This window comes from Crocodylus siamensis, chromosome 1 (genome assembly GCF_052110815.1).
Source record: "Crocodylus siamensis isolate JL-2025a chromosome 1, ASM5211081v1, whole genome shotgun sequence".
Lineage (NCBI taxonomy): Eukaryota > Metazoa > Chordata > Crocodylia > Crocodylidae > Crocodylus > Crocodylus siamensis.
In genome coordinates this window covers 175,945,531-175,966,796 of record NC_143395.1, presented here as the reverse complement: position 1 = coordinate 175,966,796, position 21,266 = coordinate 175,945,531, and the positions used below count along the sequence as shown (strand labels likewise).

The 21,266-nt window shown below is 44.4% G+C and overlaps 1 protein-coding gene across 6 annotated transcripts in view; it reads left to right on the top strand.

The window, feature by feature from the left end:
• The first annotated feature begins 6,191 nt into the window (after positions 1–6,191).
• Positions 6,192–21,266, top strand: part of MTIF2 (mitochondrial translational initiation factor 2) — a 37,414-nt gene continuing 22,339 nt past the window's right edge. Inside the window, exons 1-6 of one of the 6 annotated variants that reach the window (XM_090049583.1) lie at positions 6,192–6,311; positions 9,518–9,749; positions 10,955–11,075; positions 14,407–14,584; positions 15,076–15,236; positions 19,523–19,699. In XM_090049583.1, coding sequence (XP_089905709.1) covers positions 9,525–9,749; positions 10,955–11,075; positions 14,407–14,584; positions 15,076–15,236; positions 19,523–19,699 — 862 coding nt within the window. In that variant the 5' untranslated portion in view covers positions 6,192–6,311; positions 9,518–9,524. Of the gene's footprint in view, positions 6,327–9,517; positions 9,750–10,954; positions 11,076–14,406; positions 14,585–15,075; positions 15,237–16,595; positions 16,805–19,522; positions 19,700–21,266 lie in introns of those variants that run through there. The other 5 variants (XM_090049574.1, XM_090049589.1, XM_090049597.1 and 2 more) reach the window with 5 other exon arrangements.

Sequence of the window (21,266 nt, the reverse complement as noted above, 5' to 3'; positions counted from 1 at the left end):
TGCACCCCTATCAGTAAAAACTTTTTGAGCACGCACCCCCAATATATGTATATTTATTTATAAATTATATACATGTACTAATATATTACGTACATTATAAAACACACAAAAAATAGAAATTAAATCGTCATTGTTCTTACTTAGTAATGTGGCTGATGAACAGCTCATAGTAGGAGCAGAAGTGTCAGCTCTGCCATTGTCTTGTTCACTTGTGCTCGCATTATTAGTATTATCTTCAATCCGCAGTTTCTTTGCAGGAATCTTTTTAAGCCACTTGTCCATTTTGTGAGGGTTAGTTTAGTTAAAACTAGATAATATAATCTGTAAATCCACTTAACCGGGCACATGTAAACTGCAATACGTCGCAATACGCTGAAAGTGAGCGAACGCTTCTTCCCTCAGGATACCTCATGTACTGTACGTGACACGTGACTGTCCGCCATACGGACTGAGTGAGGGTGCTGGTGAGGGTGTATATTAAATATTAGTAAAGCTAAATTTCCTTTTTTTTTATATAATAAAAATACAAGGTCTAATATTTTCTTCACACACCCCCTGGGATCATCTTGCGCACCCCACTTTGGAGACCACTGCTCTAGAGGTCCACAGCTTGGCTGGCATCAGATCCGCAGCCCTGAGAGTTTCAATGCCCCCCATTAGATTGCGGTGGCCAACCCATGGCTCTTCAGAAGTTAATATGCATCTCCTTGAATCTTTGCACAAGCACGCGGTGCCAAGCTGCCATAGCCCTTGCGTTATGCGATGTGACACGACTGCTTGCAGAGAGCGCGTTACTCTGGTTGGACTTGGAATTTTGGACCCCAGAGCCACGGGTGGGCCACCCCTGCACTAGATCTTAGCCAGCAGGCCGAGAAACGATCTGTAGAGGTGAATTAGTTTCTGTGCAGGTTGGCAATGGGAGGGGGTTCGGGCCTCACCACATAGACTTGTTGGCTGTGTTCTGACGCATCCAAGAGACAAGGATTTCTTATTTTGGTGCATTCAGCACCAGCCTTTGATTGGACCAACTGCGTGGTTGGGATCAAGTTAGATGAGCTTTTAAATGCAAGATTCTTCTTTCGGGGCTCACAAAGATTTCTGGGTTCACTGAGTTCCTGGTTCATGTAAGGGGGCATGACTGAGTTCACTTGCTAACCTATGCACAGAGAATGAAGGGTTAAATGCCCAGGCAGAGGTGCAGGACAAGATCTGGAAAGAGGGAGGCCAGCAGGGGACCTTGGGGGCTCAAGCTCGAAAAGCCTGGGAAGAGGACAGCAGATCAGTCTTTGGAGGTGCTGTGGACTGTGTTGCCTGGTTTGGAGACAGAGGAACTGCTTAAACCTTTGAAGGGAGGGGTAAAGAACCTCTGGCTGGTACCTTTGCCTCAGTAAATGCCTTTCTTGAAGCCGAGATGTCTGCTTGATGGCTTGGTTGCACTTGGCCTCCCCAGTTAGAAATAAAGACCTCTCAAGAACAGAAGTGGATGGTAGCTCCTGGAATCAGGGCTACAGAGCCATGGAAGGTGAGGGCTGAAAGGCCAGGGTCTCAGAGTGGGGAGGAACCTGGTCTCCTCCCTGCTGTAGAAGGGCTGGCATGGGAAGGGGCAGGGGGCTGAGGAGGGCACTCTGAAAACACAACACGGGTGATCCTGAGCAAGCACCCCCTGCCTTCTGGGGACTTAGTGACACATGTTAAAAGCTTGATTTTTGGTGTCTCCTTTGATAAGGTGCCTTATGCAGAGCTTTGCTCGCTAAGTAGGTCAGAGCCAGATCTGTGTCACACATTCCCCTTTCTGCAGCACACTTCCGCAGTGATTTGCCAGTCAGGATTAAGAAGTGAGAGGCTGTTTTAGAATTTTCCACTATGTTCTTCATCAGTGCGTAGACTCTATTTTCTAGTAAGTGCAGCCTATGAACAGTTTCAAAGTAGGAAGCTCGCTGCAAGTGGAATAAATTTGCATTAATTCCTATGGGAGAAAAAAGCTGCAGTTTCAGGCATGAAGCCAAATAACACAAATCCTGCTTGCCTGCCGATTCAGGAGTGGATGTTTTGCAAGGAAAAATGGTGATTCAAATAAGTGTTTTGAAAATACAACTTGTATTGAATACATTGCATTTTAAATGTCAGCTAGCATTCATTCTTACAGTCTGCCTAGGTCTATCTTTGTTAAGGTTTGTTTGTTTATTTAACTAGAGAGAGATGCAACAGAGATCCCACTATCAAATTATTAATATATCTGCATTCACACACACAGGGACGGTGGAGCCTTAATTAAACTGTAGCCCTGTCATCTGTCATCTGACAGAAGGCTTCAGGACTGTGTTATGTAACTAACCTGTGAAAGGGATTCTTGGTATTTATTTCCTAAACAAAAAGCAAATCCCAATTAATGAGATTATATATGCAAACAATTCAAACACAAGAATGGCTATTTTTATGATAATTCGTCGTGTGAGTGTGGTAAACTGAGGCTCTGGCAAGGATTGGTGCTCCCTTGTATTGGGTCCTGGTACAAACATGAAGTCAGAGATATTCCCTGGCTCCAGGAATTCACAATCCTATGAAATCCAGGGTGAACCAGGTCTGAATTACACAGATAAGGGCAACTAGGGGGCAAAACAAGATAGCAAAATCAATGCAGCAACATCAGCAACTTTTGCTTTTGTTAAATGATTGTTTAGGCTGAGTATAAATCTTATGAGTTAGACTTTTAATTTGTATTAAGATGTATCAATAATTAAAAAGACAGATATTTAAATAGGTGGAATACTGAGGATTCAGCAAACCTGAGTGTGAACTTTGGATATAATTTACATCACGGCATCCCTTCTAGTAAAAATGAGGCTTTAAAATAGGATACTATACTGACTGGTGCTTATCAACAGATAGATTAAAGGAGGTGCATTATAGGAAAAGTGAAGGCATCAGGATCCAGCTTCTCTTATTTAGAGAGAGAGGGGCATCAAAAGAAAAGCAGAGTGTTTATGTATTAAGGATGTGCTCAATAGCGCAAACAACTTTGTTAATCAAAGCCGATGCACAGATGTAATTTGCAAATTGGATCAGAGGATTAAGAGCTCTGGTTTGAGTGAAATGTTAGGCCACATTAGAGAGGCTATGGAATCGCCCACAAGATCCACATGAGGAGGTGTAGGCAACTGCTGTAGGTGAGGTGTTGAGGAAAAGCTGAGTTTTTATTACCCACTCAGAAACAGCAGGATTAGGCATGTGGGGAAGGGCTGGGTCAAGTTTGAGACTTGTAGCAACCCCATCTGGAGCTCTTGCTTCATGTATGAAGGAGCCAAGAAGATTTAACTGCATTTGAATTGTTCTCAGTTAATTCGCACCATATAACAACTAGAAAAATCTGGCTGCTGCTCTTTTGAAATGTTCCTTTTGAAAGGTGTCCAATGTATGTGTCCAAGACAGTGGTATTCACAGGTCAGCCAGGCATTTCCATGGCCGGTCCCCACAAATCTGACCTTCAGTCATCTTAATTAGGCACTGAAGAACCAGAGAACTCTCCATAGCTACCTCTTGGAGAAACATTTTGCCGGTTACCAGAAAACAATGTTTAACTTAAAATGTATCTTGTGTTACAAAGAGAGAGATTTTGGCTCTTTTTTCTTGATTCTAGTGTGGTAAAACTAAAGTAATGCAATTGCCTGTTACTAATTTTTTAAAGGCAGGCTTTTCTTGAGAAGACAGGACTCCACCACATTTGAAAGAAATGCCAGTTAACTGTGTACAAGTAACTGTTTCCAAGAGCATAAAGACAGCTGTGCCTCTCTTATAACAAAGAGATAGTAATTATGGACTGCACTCTAGCTAATGCAGGAAAAAAGGTGCAGTGTCCTCACAGCTGCAGCAAACATGGTGATGTGCAGCTGTTTTCTGCCTCAGATCAATCCTATGCACAGGCTCTCCTGCATGTTCTGGCTAGTTGCAGAAATAAATTAGAGACAGCTATGCTTTAGACACCCTTACATGCTCCACAAGCCTGTACACTGTACTGATTTCCCAAGTTCAGCTGCACTTTTTCTGTCATGATGATTACAGGAAAGCTTTGGAACTAATCTCCCAGTAACTGTCCAGAGCATACAGGAATGGGCTGGCCAGTGCTCACTGTTATCCTTTAGGTTTTCCAGCATGTGCGCGAGAGCAACACTAGTTAGAATTTGATGCACCTCAAGAAAGGAGCTGAATTTTGAAAGCATTAATTTTAAAATATATTGTTTGTGATGTTATATGAATGCATATGGACTTTTAATAGCAACCAGATTTGTAAAAAGTCTAAGTATATACTCAGCTGCCACAACCACATACATACAAGTTAATATTTATCTATTTAACTATTTATTTGCATGTACATTTACAGGGCCATCCACATGCTAATATGGACAGAGACATGCAGTTTTGCTTTACCCACCAACCATCTGACCAGTAATGAATGACAAAAAATAAATTCAAAACAAGACAAGTAACCTAATATGCAGTTAAACTGAGCACGTGAAAATGTGGACATTTACTACAATAGAAGCAAAAAATAGTAAGTGCTGGTTATTTCAAAGAAGGGTTAAAACATAATTGATTACACAGTTCAACAGAAGAAGTTTCTAGAACCTAACCCATCATCCTTAGCTATAGCATCGGAAATACTCTGTGGGCTTCTCCCAGATGTTTTACAAAAATAAGCAACTTACAATAAAGGCTTAATTTCCAACAGTATGCTTCTGTGGTTACAAGACATGTGGCTACAACATGTTTCAATGCTAATTAAAAGAGCATTATGGCAATAAATGGAATAATTTCCAGCTGTCAGCAAGAAAGATTAATCAAAAAGCATATCTGCACTGATCCCTAGTAACTATTTTACATTCTAATGTTAAAAGTCCTTCAAAAACAGATTATTCTGGTCTACTCAAAACCCACTGATCATGTACATCACAAGTGGGAACTGCACACCCTGAGGGACAGTTGAGTGATCCCATTTAGTACTTTTGCCTCCTTGAAAACAAAGAAAAAAGGGAAAGAGCTGAAACTATTTGCCATGTCTGCTGTTGAACAGACGGGTCCCAGAAGCCTCTGCAGTCATCTCTGGACTCACCTGTGACTTCCCTATTTACTGGAAGAGCCACCCTGGTATTGCCAGCTGATGTTAGACGTACAATTTTTTCACTATAGATGAACACAACATGATTGCTATGTCCATATTCAGTGTGAGGAAAAGGTGCTTACGAGAGGACACAACAGTTCTGAAAGATTTCAACGGCTGCCATAGAGAGGAGGGAAAACACACCTTTTCTCTCTTGCTGCAGGGGGGAGGATATAGACCTGATGTGTTAACTTGCAGCAAAGTAAACTTAGATTGGATATCTGGAAAAAACTTCTTTACTGTTAGGAGCAAGGCAGTGGAATAGATGCAGCCTAGGGAAGTTGTGGACCCTCCATCACTGGAGGTGTTCAAGAAGAGGTTGGACAGCGACTGATCAGGGATGGTATGATCTAGGGCGAGGCCTAGCTATGCTTACATTTCAGTATGGGTATTTCCCATGCTTGTAGGCTCTGCTGGTTGCTCCCCCACCCCTCCCTTTCCTCTGCTATGTGTATATGTGCAGATATCTTTATATCTAGATATAGCTATCTTTCTATACACACACGTGTGTGTTTAAGCCTCCCTCAGAGACACTGAGTGTTGGCTATAGCCAACACTGGGGGACATTGACGGGTGCACCAGGTCTCCTGCTAGGAGCAAAGTTGGGGCTTCTGGCTGCAGGGCCTCTTTTGGGGTGCAGAAGGCACTCCACCCCTCGGTCAGACTCGCAGGACTTGGCGGGGCCTTTGCCTTCCCCTGTAGCAGGGGGCACGGCCCTGGACCAAGACGTCTCCAGCACACATTGGCATTTCAGAGGCGGGACCCGGGCTGCCGCCGTTCCGTGCGGCGCTTGGGGTGAGGTGTGCTGTGCTGGGCTGGCAAAGGGCGGCGGGTGTGAGATACCGGCCGGCCTTGCCGCCGCAGCAACCAGCTCGATAGCAGTAAAAACCCTCTCAGAGCCCACATCTCCAGCAACGCCAGCATCCCCCCACTTATTGCTAGCTGGAGCAACTGGGAGGCAGTCAGGGGGGCGGGGCGGGGCGCGAGGCTGCTCATTGGCCAGTGCGAGAAAGCCCCGCCCCCACCATGTGATGTCCGACGCGTTGCTTCCCGATTGCTTCTGGGTTGGAAGGTCGCCTGCCCTACTTCCTGTCCTCAGATGGGTTACTGTGTTCTCCGGCCCGGACGGGAGGGCGGCTTGGGGGCCTGGCACGAGGTGAGGTGAGGTGAGGTGAGGTGAGGTGAGGTGAGGGGCCGGGCCGGGCCGGGCCGGGCCGGGCCGGCTCCCTTGAACGCTCCGAGCGGCGCGTGTCGTTCCCCCTCCGCCCCCAGCCAACGACCCCTGGCAGCGTGCGGGGGGCGGGACTTCTGCCCCAGGCCAGGGGGAGGCGCCCATGGAGGGGGGCTCCTTGTCTAAGCACGTGGCAGGAGTGTGCAGTTTCCCAGCTCTGCTGGGCCAGATGTTTGTTGGCAGGGGAGCCGTGGCAGCATTCATTGCCCCCCACTGCCAAGTGTCCAGCCTCTGGGGATCCCTGTGGGCCAGATCCAGTGTGGGGTCAGGCTGGCACTCTGTATGGCATCCATGGATCCAGGCTGCGCATGCCAAACCCCTGCCACTTGTCCAGTTCGCTGGGCTGCAAGGTTGGCAGCACCTCCTGTAGCTGCTTCACCCTTGTTACCTGGTGAAGGGATGATCCATTCTCCCCTAACATCAATGCTTTTCAGTTAGTCAGCTCCTTGCAGATCTCCTTGGGGATCTGCCTGACCACTAACTGGCTATTCGCAATCTCCTACCTGGTTCAGTGTGGGCTGAGGTGAAACTTACCTGTGCTTTATGCATCCTCTGAAACCACCGGAAGCAGTCCAGGGTGCTGTCCTTTTGTGTCAGCTGCCGGGTGTTTGTAGGAGTCTTTGCTCCCTTTTGTAAAATGTCTTTAAAGCTATACCTGATGTATTAAAACAGCAAAAACCTGATTTGGAAAAGCAAGGACATCCCAGTGTTCCAGTTGGGCATTGTCATTGTTGGCTGTTTTTTTAAATAATCACTTTGGATGTTCAGTAACTTATGCACACGTATGTAAGACCTACATTTCATGAAAATCTGCAGCAAATGAAAAGTTTTGGCCTTTGTTTCAAATTCTGAAGTCTTTAGTTTTTACTGCTGCTGAAGTCAGTGGGGAGTTGGACTGAAGCCTGCATTTCAAGATTTGCGTTGCAAGTCGTATGTGCCTTATTGGCTTTGTGTGCCTCACAAATGAGAGGAGTCCAATCCAGAAAAGCATCTGATCTTGAGTTGACAAGATTCCTTGTCGGAGGGCAAGGATGATAACAGTAAGGTCGGGTGATTGGTCAGTAAGTCATTCATATCTTGAGTCCAGCTTGATTTCTTACTGGTTGTCTGGTTACTGCCTTCTGCTTGGTGTCACAGGCATTGCAACATAAATGAGTTTTAGAGATGGCTGTGGATATAGTGGAATTCAGCAGTTCAAACAAAAATGGCTACATGGAAGATGGCACAGGAATGTCTGTGAGAGAAGACACTGGGCATCAAGACTGGTAGCATGGTTTAAACCAGACATGTCAAACTGAGGGTCCACAAATTGGATCTAGCCCACAGAGCTGCATGATCCAGCCTATGGATCTTGAACTGATCCGTCATGCAGCACAGGAGTCAGTCTGAGATGTGAGCTCCATCTTGTGGCTTTGCCAGACCAACCCTGCACACTGGCTCTGGGGTCAGGCCATGTGTGCACAGGGCCAGCATGGGGAGCACACCGCACATGGTGCCTTGCTGAACCAGCCCTGCTCACTGGCACAGGCGTGGCTAGATCTGCCTCGGAGACCTGAGTTTGACACCCTGAGTCAAGGAAATTTAGTTGAAGAAGCCTGGCAGGAGTGTGGTGATGTGGCGCTTTTGAGCATAGAGTAGACCACGTTTTCAGGTGGAAGATGACAGAGTTAACTTGGAGAGATCAGTTGATGTGGAAGTAGCATCCCAGATGCATTAAAAAGGTTGAGTGTTGCACTCCAGGCTAAGATCTGTCTGTGTTATGCAGATCTGGTTTGATATGACTGTGCTGATGTCATTACACTGGCGTAAACCTTTAGAGATGATCATTCAGAGCAGGGCTTATGCAAGATGCAGTTTGCTTCAGTATGTAAAGTATTTTGTACCATTGCAGCATGCTTATAGTTAGACACCTACACCAATATAACTGCTGGAGGTGTCTAACTGTATAGCAAGGGCCACATCCAATATAGTAAGACCAGCATGAATTTTATATTTGTAGATTGGCGATTCTCAGGCAGGGTACTATGACATCTTTTGAAGGATGTTGCGGTGCCTGGTTCCTATGCAAGGTATGCACCTGTGCAAGGAGGCGCTTGTTCCTTCATCTGCTGGGCAGCCTGTGGACAAGTGCCACCCTGGTACACCATTTTCTACAGCCCCTTCCATCAGCTCTGGGAGCATTAGAGGAGTAGGGGAAGAAGTTGAGCTAAAAAATATAACTCTTGCCATCCACTCATCCAGCAGCCCCTGTACTAACTGCACCTGTTCTTGGAGCAGTTTGCCTTGTTGCAGAAAGACGCATGGGGGGGCTGTGTTTTTTTAGCCTGGCTCGTTCACGCGCTCTTCCCATGCTCTCAGAGTTGGTGGGAGAGACTAGGGAATAGTAGCTCTAGTTGATAGCATTCAAGTCCCCAGAAGAGCAGCTCTAACTGCATGGGCTGTGCTCACTTGCTCAGGTACAGACTGTGGACAGGCTGTCCGTGTGTGCTGGAAAGAGCGGGACATAGCAGAGTCCTGCCCTGAGCTGGCACCAGCCCCTGCACCTCCTGCAGCCACTGTCATCCCCTTCTACTTCCTGTAAGCATAGTTGTCTCCTTCAGGAGTCTAAATATCCACCCTCAAGCTCCCCAGTGCCTTACCAGACAACTGCTGCCAGTGCTGCCTTGCTTTCATGGGTGCGGTGCCCACTGCTGTCCACACTGCCACCCTGTGATATTTGTTTTTTAAAGGTATCATGGGATGCAAGAAGTAAGCACTGTAAAAAATAACTTAATTTTTAAATGCAGGTGCCACTGATTTCCAAAAAGTTTTGAAGAGGCTCTGGAGTCTGAAAAAGTTAATAAGCTCTGTTACTAAGTAAAATCAAAGAGACGTGAAAATAGATTGCAAGTAACTCATTGACTTGTGAACGGAGACAGAAAGGACAGAAACTTTTGAAATGAGCAAGAAGAAACGATGGAAAATATCTGAAAGAAAATACTGCAGTTGCTAAATATATTTTGCTCATTTGATCTTTTCAAGAAAATGTTTTCTTTTTTCTTCCTTAGATTGCTGATTTCGAAGTATTGCTAAATTGGGAGATACTTTTTAAAGTTGAAAGTTGTTTTTCAACCTGTCCTTACTCTTCACAGTAGAAAAATGAACCGAGCAGGAGTGCTGAAGTTGGAAAACCTGGTCCAGTTACACTGTGCTTGCCGCCAGCTGCATAGTCTGCCTTACCGGAAAGTTCACAGGGCACAATGGAAGCCTGTGCGCTCGTCTGCACACCCTACATTGCCAGCTCAGCTGTACCCACAGCTCTGGCAAACAGACAAATTTGGCAGTGTTGCATTATTACAATATAGGCTTTTAGCTACAAACACGGTAATTAACTGTTCCAACAGTTACTTTATTTTCTATCTGAAAGTACATGGTACAAGAAATCAGTCTGAGCATTTTCATTATATAGATAGAAGCTCTATTTGTAGTGAATTTATTGCATGCAGGGTAAAATTACTCTGGATCAGTGCTTCCCAAACTTTTCCTCAGAATGGCCCCTTACTCCCAACTTGCAGCCCCATGGCCCTGCCAGCGCTGCTTACTTCTGACCCACAGCCCCCTGGCCCTGCTGTTGCTTCTCCCTCCCAACCTGTAGCCTGCCCCCCCCCGGTGCACTAAAACCAGGGCCTGATGCCCCCTGTCCTACCTCAGCCCCCAAGCCCTGGCTGCCGCCTGCTGGGAGGGGCAGCTGCTGTAGCCTGAGTGGAGTTTGGAGCCTGGCTCCTGCACCCCCTCCCCTGTCCCCTTCCCTGTGGGCAGCATGGCCAGAGCAGAGCCCATGGGGAGGGAGGATGCAGGCTGCCTGCTGCAGGCTTGGGGCTCCCTTCCCTGCTACCCTGCCCCCTGGGGGCTCCATGGCCCAGCAGGCAGGACCTGATGTAGGAGGGAGCACTGGACCGCCATTGCCACCAAGCTGAGGTGCTCCCTGTCTGCCCAGTAGCAATGGGGGCACAACTCCATGCGGTTACTGCCATACCTCACTTTGGAGGCCATGGTGGTGTGCTCCCTCCTGTACTGGGTCCTGCCTGCTGGACTGTGGAGGTGGCTCCTGTCTAGAGCTGGTCCAGTCCCTTTGCAGCCCTATGCCCCAATGTGGGTGCAGAAATCTTACAACCTTAATCGCTGATGTTGCAACCTCATTTGGGGTAGGGACCCACAGTTTGGGAACTATTGCTTTAGCTAGAGAAGTTTTTCTAGAATTATAAGACTAATGCAAATGAATTGCAATTTCTTTCCCCCCTCCCAAATATGGTCAAGTAATTGAAGTAATATAAAACCAGATGTTGTGACACCAGTTGGAAAGAAAAATTGATTAGAAGTGAAAGTAAAAAAATATTTGATTGACTTTCAGTGCTCTAGATGAAAGAGAAGCAAAAATAGCATTGAGTAATTTTTATAGTTTCTTGAATAATTTTAATATGTAAAGTAGATGAAGGAATTGGTTTAAAACTCATTTTTAAGTTTTCATTCTTGTTTTTAATAATTTATTTCTTAATTTATCTTAATGTACATATCTAACTCCTTTGTAGTGGGGAAAAAAAGAAAAATGGAAATTACCATCAGTACAACCTAAAGTTAAAAAAGTAGTAGTAGAAATATGGCATAACATGACTGTTGAAGAACTTGCAAGAGTTATGAAAAAAGACATAGGTGAGTTTGTTTCTTCTTTTGAAAAATATTTTAGAATTTTGTGAAATACATACACACACACACACACACACACACACACACACACACACACATACTTTAAAGCAATAATGGAGTTTTAAAGAATGATATGGGGAATAAAGCTGTGCGAATAGGGAAGTATTCAATTTGGATTTGGCTGATTCGGAGGACAGTGATTCAGTACAGTGATTTGACTTGCTGTCTGCATTTGATTCAGCTGAATCAGAGATTCGGATCAGCCGGGGGAGAGGTGGGCACAGCTGGGTGGCTGCAGGTTCTCCCAAAGCTCCTCCAGCTGTGCCTGCTTCTCTCCGGATGCGGGGGGGAGCTGTGGCAGAAGCCCCCCATGGCTACCCTGCCCGGCCCCATCCCCTGCCTGGTCCTAGCCTCCCATCATGTAAAAAAATAAAAAAAAGCTCTGCACTCACCAGCTGTAGCAGTGGTGATCAGGGTCCCTGAGGGCTCATGGCAGAGGCTCCTCACTGCAGCATGGGGCCCTGGAGGGCAGTGGGGATCACCTCCCTGCTTGGCACCTGTCACATTGGGCAGGTGCAGCGCGGCTCAACAGGTTGCTGCATGCTCCCTGGGAGCTGGGGTGGCTTCAGCACTCAGCCGGAGCCTGGCACCACTCAGCCCCAGCTCCCAGAAGGTGTGAGGTGCCCTGCCAAGGCACACTGTACCCACACCATGGGGCAGGTGCTAGGCAGGGGTGGTGATTCCCACTGCCCCATGCTACACAGGTGACGGGTCTCTGCCACAAGCCCTCAGAGGCCCTCATTGCTGCTGCTACATCTGGTGAGTGCATTGGGCAGGGCAGCTATGGGGGCTTACCATTACCAGCCAGAAGAGCCATGGGAGAACCTGCAGCTGCCCAGCTGTGCCTGCCTTTCCCTGGCTGATCTGAATCTCTGCTTTTCTGAATCAATCTGGAGGCTTCAGATTTGATTTGGACTTTTTAATGGGTCTCCTGATTCGATTCGAATTTGGAGATTTGGTCACTGAATTGCCTCCAAATCGAATTGGCAACCAAAGTTTCACACAGCCTTATGGGGAATGTTTCTCTACAGCAGTGGTTTTAAACCCTTTTTCATTTGTAGACCCCTAAAAAATGTTGAATGGTGGTGTGGACCCCTTTGATTGTGTGACTATTCACATACTTTTGATTTTAACATAATCATCTTTTGCAGACCTTAGACATAGTCTGTGGACCCTCAAGGGGTCTATGGACCACAGATTGAAAACCACTGCTCTAGAGTAACACTTATTTACCAGCATCCACAATAAATCACAGTGCCTATTGTCAGGTAAGTTTTTCTGTATATCCTTGTGTTAATAAAATAAAAAGAAAATGCTTTGTAGATGCACAATTCTTTTTCTTCTGTGTATATTTCCAGCTTTTTTTTTTTTTTTTAATGCTCTGATCCTGTTACCTGGGTTTTCTTTTCTCTTTCTCATTCTGTACCTTTTTTAATGAACAGGTAGAGAACTAGTTTAACACCAGGCCTCTTTAGTAAAATGTTCTACCTGTTATGTAAATTGACTGGAAATTGTGCAAGTGTTTCAGTGCAGAGCTGTAGGGCTGCTGTAACTACAGTGTTAGCACATCTTCCCAGAAGACCACTTGAAAAAAGGTTCAGGTGTTGAGAGGTTCCCAGCCTGAAAATTTACGGTAAAAGACAAAACAGAAATTGGGGCAATTATAATACTACAGAGCTATAATAATGCACATCTTGACTTTTTACAGGCAAACAAGCTGTTATAATTCCTCTCTTTTAAAATGCCAGGTGTCTGTTAAATAGAAGTATTTAGGCTTCATCAGTGTTGGGATTCTGCGTCAACTCCAGCTGTTGATGTAGCTGCAGTATTGCAAAATGTGGAATACGAAGAAAGCTAAGTTTGTTTGTTTTTTTTATAATACTTGAGGTTACATGTGCTTAAAACAGGTGTAACCTCCATCCATGCAAGTTGCAACTTTCCTTGTCTGTGCTGTGTGGGTTGCTGGTTCAGCTGTAGATGAGTGACATTAATGTTTATTTCAAGTGCAGCCTCTAGGACATCTTAGATCATCAAAGCCAGAGAATAATTGTAGCACCTACATATTCTTGCGGGGGAGGGGATGGGGGAAAGGGGAGTGTTAAAATCTAATTCTGTACTTGTGTAAAATTCCACCTCAGCAGCCTTTCTCAGTTTGTGCTAAGAACAAAAAGAATCTGCCATGTCTCTGTGTCTGAGGGATCTGCTGGCTCATTAAGATTTCTAATGGTGCTCATGTCACTCATTAGCAATTCTTAACTGTTGCAATGTGTTCTGCATTTCTGATACCAGAGAAGGTATGAACAGTGGCATGAACAGATTTGCTTGAGATTCCTTTCAGTAGCACTTTTGCAGCCCTCCAGTTTATGATGATGAGTCTTAACTTTGAGCTGAAGCAAAGAAAAAAAATGATCTGTTCTAGACTTTTAAAGATATTTCTTAGATAACTGCAAAACAAATCTAATTTGTATGGGGCACTTGGTGTGACTTCTAGTGCATTGGGATAGATTAGGACTACGGAGGAAGTAATTTTGAAAAATAAATCCATTTGCTCACAACTGTATTAGTGTTACCTAAGCTATGGTATGAAATTTAGACTTCTTATGAGCTCTGGAGGGTAAAATTTGGCACTTAATTTTGGCTGCTTTCCATTTACAATTAAAAGGACCTACTCCTCTCCCATTTACAATTGCATTGTATACCTCTGACACTTACTGTAATGGAGCCACCTTGGAAAGTCATGCAAGGGAAGTATTTTAGCAATTTCTAGTAGACTGTAATAGCTGGAACTAAGGCAACAGAACCAGTATCTTGTGATCAGCTGATTCCCTATGGACTATAAGCAATTGTTTTGGCTATTTCCACTGGTTCACAGAACTTTAAGTTTTAATGCTATATGTGTATGGTATGTGCAGGATATAAAGCACACTGTTTTTAAATGGTAAGCATAAGAATAAAATAGGCATAGTATTTAATGAGACTTTGATTTCCGAAAATCTTACTTAAGTTATTACAGGAACTTTATAAGCAAAAATACTTTCTGAATAGAATACAATGGGAAATCATAAATCAACTATAAAATGTATAAATAGTTCATTTATATACCATATATGTAGGAAAACTGTGAAAGCTGCCACTTTTTCTTTACCTAATTTGCTTTTCCTTGAACTGGACTATTGGATGAAATATATGTTGGATGAATATATGTACTAAAGGTTACTTCTGTCCCATGTGTTTTGGAGGATCAAGTTTGAATTGTCTAATTTATTTCTTTAATCAGACCATGTTTATGAAGCCCTGTTGAACATAGACATTGACCTAAAGTCACTAACATCAAAATCAGTCTTAAAAGAAGTGTGGGTAAAGGAGGCTATTGAAAAATCAGGGATGAAGTACAAGTGGGCAGAAGTAAAGAGAGGTAAAGAGAAAATGAGAGAAAATAAAGATGCTGTAAAAAGGTAAAATTTTGATTGCTCTCTTTGACTGTGTTAATTGAAATAATGTATTTTATGCCAGTATCTTCCTAATGATATTAAAATAGTAACTTAGGAAATGATACATAGCTGATAATTAAAAAGTACATTTTAAACAGGTTAAATGCTTTGCCCAGAAACTTAATGTAGGAATTCTGGCACTTTATTTGTGTTTTAGATGTTGATTTTTTTTATGCAACTTCTTAACAAACTGTCTTTGCTTTCTCCAGTTAGTTGCTGTATTAGATGATGCAGAAATAACAAGCATTGTTATAAAGGGAACAAAATGCTTGAATTTAGTTATGATTACTTTTTTTTTTCCTATGCGAAGAACTGGGGAGAAGCTTGACTGACCTATTCAGCATTAAGCAATGATTCATGGCTGCTGACTCTGCATAACAATTATTATCACCCTAAATATTACACAAATAATGTTTCTGGTATTTGCAAAGCAAATGTTTTGCTGTTAATTGTAGGCCTCCTGCAGATCCAGCTTTGTTAACCCCACGACCTCCAGTTGTTACTATTCTGGGCCATGTTGATCACGGGAAAACAACTTTACTTGATGGTCTGCGAAAAACTCAAGTGGCAGCAATGGAAGCAGGAGGCATCACCCAACATATTGGTGCCTTTCTTGGTATGATTTAACCATATATATCTGAGTTTGCTATGCATTGTTTACTATAATAAATACATTATAATCAGTTGTAATGTATTGCTGCTTTGCTTACAGTTTATTTGAAGAACAGTGCATGCAAGGTATGCTCTATAGTAGTGGTTCTCAGCCTATTTGCCATAGTGGGCCACATTTGCAGCTCTCAATGTGTTATGTGGGCCATACCCATGCAACTTAACTTGTGTATCCGTTTAAAAGTATTTTGTGTCTGTTATCTGAAAATAATCCAATACAAATTAATATTTTGTAATGCCTCTCATTTCAACGTTGTCAAATGTCTTTACTTATTTTATTTAAAAAAAAAAAAAGTCACATGGGCCACAGCAGTGTGCTAATTGTGCCATGGGTTGAGAACCACTGCTCTATAGCAGTATGATCTTGCTGCAAATCATAAGCCATGCTGCTTGGGTGCAATCTAAAAGCATTATGCAGATGGTCTGCACTGTAGATCTGGATCACTTGGGAGCCATTAAAGATCCTGTGACACTTTTTGTTGAAATGGGGATAAAGATACCCCTGTTTCTAGGCCCCACTACAGTTTGGTTAAGTGTAGCATGCCTGCCTAAAATTCCCCTCATAGTCCCTATTGCTTATGCCATGGGCCAACAGCCTTTTTCAGGCGGCATGCTGAGACAAGTCAGCTCCAGGCCAACCTGAGCCAGATGGCTTTGCAGCACATTGACAGCAGGGGGCTTTCCCTGTGCCCTTGCTGGATCCAGCAAGCTGGAACTGTGCTTGTACTGCCACTGCTTCTCCCAGCCACTCATTCCCCAGCTGCAGTGCAAGTGCAGCTTCCAGCCAGCAAGAAGCTGTGCTGGGGTTGGGCAGGGGCCGAGTAGTAGTGGGAGCAGTGGAGACGCAGCTCTCCAACCCCTCCGAGCGAGCTCTTTTCTGGATGGAAGCTGCTCCTGTGCTGCTATTGTTTCTCCCAGCCCTCTGCTTCCTGGCTGTGATGTGAGTGCAACTTCCACCCAGGGGGGCTGCACTGGGGCTGGAACTAGAAACTGCTTCCACTTCTCCCTTTCCTGGTACATCTTTCCATCATCTGGATGCTGCATTTGCACTGCAGTCTTGGGGAGAGGGGAGGGAGAGAAGCAGCAGCAATGCAGATGCAGTTCATAATTCCTAGCTGCCAGGCCTGGTGCAGTTCTTTGCTGCCCAATCTCAGCAAGGGCACTGGCAAACCTTTCAGCTCTGTGGGCCAAATGCTATTGAATAGCTTATGCTATTTTCTCTTGGTGTCTTAGAGAGGTGGTATGGTCTAGAGCAGCGGTTCCCAACCTGTGGGTTGTAACCACAAATGGGGTTGGAGCATCGGCGGATGGAGTTGCAATAAATATGCCCCCTGAGATTTCTACACTCACAGCGGGATGTGGGGCTGCAGCTAGGACAGAGCATCTCCAGGCAGGACTCGCCTCTGTGGCTCAGCGGGTGAGACCTGTTGTGGGAGGGAGTGCCGTAGCGCTATGGCCACCGAAGTCAGGCACGGCAGCTGTGGCAGTGCAGAGATGTGCCTATGCTACTGCCAGGTAAGCAAGGGACTCCTCAGATTGGTAGCCATGGCGCAGGGCGGGGAGTCTCAAGCCTACAGCAGGCAGCCTACATCTTCCTCTCTCCCCACCAGGCTCTGCTCCAGAGAAGCTGGGCTCTGCACTCCACTCTGGCCACAGCAGCTGCTGCCTCCTGTGGATGGCAGCCAGGGCTCTGGTGCTGCTGTGGGGACAGGGGCTGGGGGCCCTGGGGCACCTGGAGGAATTTGGAGGGCTGTGGGTGGGTGACACCTGGGGTTGTTGGGGGGCTGTGGGTTGGGAGTGAGGGGTCATGCTGAGGAAATGGGGTCACGCTGAGGAAAAGTTTGGGAAGCCCTGGTCTAGCGTATAGGATGCTGAAATCAGAATCGGCATATGTTTGTTCTGCTCCCACCAATTGTGACCTGGAGGCAAAGTGCTAGGAGACGATTTGCCCATTTTCCTTTGTGCATTTTTGTTTATGAATAGATGGATGATAGTGACTTTTCCTAGTGAATAAAAAATTATTGAAGGTTATCTATAGATGTGTAGATATAGATATATATCTTAGAGGTCCTTGGCAGTGTTTTAAATTTGTTCTTGCCTGTTTCTGTTGAGGACATGACTTTCCCATAGCTAGTAATTCTTAATGAGCTCTTAGGTTTGCTCAGTATTATGTCCACACTGACTTCTTGACAATACTGGAGGCCAGATGCTGTAGCAATGGCCTCAGTTAGTCTGTTTTGTATAATCCTAGCCATATGTCCTGCCCACACTGAAGTTGTTGGAATTTCACCGCATTTCTTATACGTGATTTTTTCATAGCAATTAGACTTTTCTCCATACACTTTCCCATTTCTAGTCTCAAAATTCATATCTTTAAAAATGTTTATTTTATTTTTGAAAGTATTTAGTTTCCTCTCATCTTCTTCTATCTCTGTTTTTCATAATAAATAACCCAGGAACGCATCCAAATACAACAGTAGGCTTTTATAATCTTGTATACCAGGGGTGTCAAAGATCAGGCTGCAGAGCCTTATGGCCTGTGCAGCTTGTGGATCTCAGACTGGACCCTCACCTCTGAACTTGGTGTGTGGGGCTGAGTTGGGTGCATGCATGCAGCATACCTTCATCATATAGTAGAGGCTTGGTCTTCCCCAAGTGTAAAAAGTTGCTACAGCAATAGTTAGCAAGCATTCATGCTTGGTATTGACACCTTTTATTTTTATTTGTTGTTCCTTTTGAAGATTGTTATTAGTACTCCTTGCTTCTAGGTAAAAGTCCATTTATCTTGCCACTTCCTTTGAGTCTCCAGTTGTTCTTTCTATCTCCCTGATAGCCAAGTAATTAACATATAGGTAAAGTTAGGATAGGCCATTTAAAATCACTCTGCCCTGCAAATTTCATAATGATTGTACCAGTTGCTCCATAGTCACAGTAAACAATTCCAGGGATACAGCATCTCCCTACTTTAATCCCAGTTTGATAGTGAGTGGGGCACAGCTTTCACTTCCTACATATACCCTGCTTTTTGAACTGCAAATACCCGCTTGTACAGTCCTCATAATTTTTATCAGGGATACCAATTTTTTCACTGCATCTACAGGTCATCCTAGAGTATAGCTGTCCTGTGTTTTCTTAAAAGCTGTAAAACTGCATGTATGAAGATAGGAAATTGTTGTAAGGTAGCTAAAGACTTGTGCTTCATTTCAGAAGTCTCCATGTTTCTTATGTGAGGTGGAAGGAGGGGTGTTCATGTAATGCCAAGTGTTTTACGTTTCTTGATGAAAGGTACCATGGCTGAGACTTTTTCTAAAGGGCCTAGGGCAGTAATAAGGCACCTGGCTTCCATTTAAGTAGGAAGATGGGGCTGGAGATGGTTTCCTGGGCAATCAAGTCCAGTCTGTACGTAGGTAATTGTTAATCAAAGGAATCTACAAGTTAGTACTTTGCACCCCTACATACAGCCTCAAGAAACAATATTCAAAATACCAGAAACCCCCTATAAATATACCATAAGCAAACATACGGGAGATGAGGGCACTGACAGTGCCTTGCCACTGCAGTGACAGTAAAGGCCTTGTTTAATGCTTGCTGAGAAGTTTCTGGAGAGAGAACTGTGCTCTATGCTATAGAGAAGACAAAACCTTCCACAGACCATGCCAGTCTGACTTAGAAGAAAAATTTTTCCATGACCCAAATTTAGTGATTAGTGTGACCCTGAACAGAAAATCAAGACTCTCCTAACCAGGAACCTGTGGGTTTTGATATCAGCTGGAGCACCAGCTCATCTCAGTTTAAAAAACCCTAGCTTCAGCTGTGGCCATGTAGAGTGGATGCCTATCTGCTGCAGGCTCCTTTTGACAATCCCAACATGTATAAATGTATCATTGATCTAAACTACCATTTGGTGCGTCTCCCAGTCCCAAAAGCCAGCACCATTATGGAAAGGCATATGAGCTTAAAATACTTGGGAGATCATTTTTATATTACCTTTAGGATGTACCACACTGTCATTATTTAGGGCCTGTGCTCATTAGCAGATTTCTTTGTTGTTTTTTGGAAGTTTTTTTTTTTTTTTTTTTTTTTTTTATATATATGCATGCTATGAAAAAGTAGTCTGTGGCTTCAGTAGGCTAGAAAAGCCATTTTTAAAATAAAAATGTATCCTTTAAAATGATGAATGTTGCGCACTACTTTTCTTTAAAATGTACTGTATTTTAAATTGTGTTTTGACAGTTCATCTGCCTTCTGGGGAAAAGATAACTTTCCTTGATACTCCAGGACATGCTGCCTTTACAGCAATGAGGGCAAGAGGTGCACATATTACCGATATTGTCATACTGGTTGTAGCGGCAGACGATGGAGTAATGGAACAGACTGTAGAGTGCATTCATCATGCTAAAAATGCCAAAGGTACTGTGCATATTTTAACCCATTAATATGTTGTTGTTTTTAGGTATGCTAATGTACAGGAGTATATCATACAAGACCAAGTTTCTGTAGTATATTCCAAGTTCTTGGCTTATAGCTGCACTCGGAACCTTTTTCAGTATATTTTCTTGTCTCCGTTATTTTTGAGAGAGACCTAAGGCTTCCCAGAACTGTGCCAAGTGGTCTCCTTAGCTCAGCGAGCTTCTTTTTCTTTTTCCTTAAGTTGCCTGGATTCAGGCTGTTCCCTCTGATGGTACTGTGCCTGCCCTAGACGGGCACAGTGCCCCTACAATTTAGAGAAGTCCCATATTCTTAGGAAGATGCACAATTTACAGATTATTCACTTCCCCTACCTAGAAGGAGCATGAAGCTAAACTTCAGATTTACCTCCTGGGTAAATTTAAGTGGACAGCCTCCTAGCCTGAAAGGCAGAACCCCCAGGGCAAGTTCCTGCTTGGGAGAAACCATCTTTGTCATAAGTGCCAGAGAAGTCATCTTTTGGAAATCGCAGATCTAAAGACGATTCCAAAGGAAAAGTACCTCTCAAAACGGGGATCATCACCTTTTCTCCTCATCTTTCCTGAATCTGATATCTCATGGTGGGTTCTTACAAGTCTCATCAGTGTCCTGGCACTCAAGTCCCCCCATCAACATCCAGTTGCAGAGAATTCACCCTTTCAGTGCCTAGGAAGCACAGGGATGAGCTTGCTTTCTGGGCCTTCTCAGCTGTTTGACTGCCTCCTCACCTTCACAGGTCCAGTGCATCAGCCTTGCCTTACCAAGAATGTCTGTGCCAAAGTTGGCTGTTCCACCAAGATGCAGTGCTCCTTCGCGGCCCCCTGCTAGCTCATCCCATCTGCTAGTGGTTCTTTAACTTCTGGGCATTGAGTATCCTGATGATCCAGCCAGAACTGGATTCTCTGTTGCCTGCCCTGGCTGTGTTGCACAAATCCTAGATTCATCAGTTCAACAACAACTGGGGAACTGACCCCAGCTCTGGGCCACCTAGCATCACCAGTTGAAGGTCTCCATGTCAGACTCTTGTCTTTCAACTCTGAGAGTGACTGTGAGTCTAAGTATGCTTATTTGTTTGTTTCCTTCTGTGCCAGAAGCATTGACCACCACTTCATGCTTCCTGGTTTCCTGCATAGGGGCCTTTTCCTGCTTTTTCAATGTGGCTTCTTTGGTTTCCCACTCAAACTCCAGAAGCTAGTCACACTCCTTAGGCTACTGTTCATTAGCTTCAACACTTGCAGCTTTTGCCTATCCATCTGAAGTCACATAACATTTAAGTGCCTCAGATGCATGCAGGCCTTGTGGATGATCTGTTCCCTTGGGAGCTACATTCTTGGTATCAAGATAATGGTTTTGTTGTTTGTCAAGTGCTTCTTTGCCTTGCATGGGGAAGGACCCTGCCAGTGCCTTCAGGAAGTCACATTTTCTCATTCTCATCCATTAGTCATATTGTAACAAAGTCTCCATCATGGGTGAGAAACACACAGGAATGACATTCAAACAGTGGTGTCTGGTCTACCAAGGAGGCCAAGCT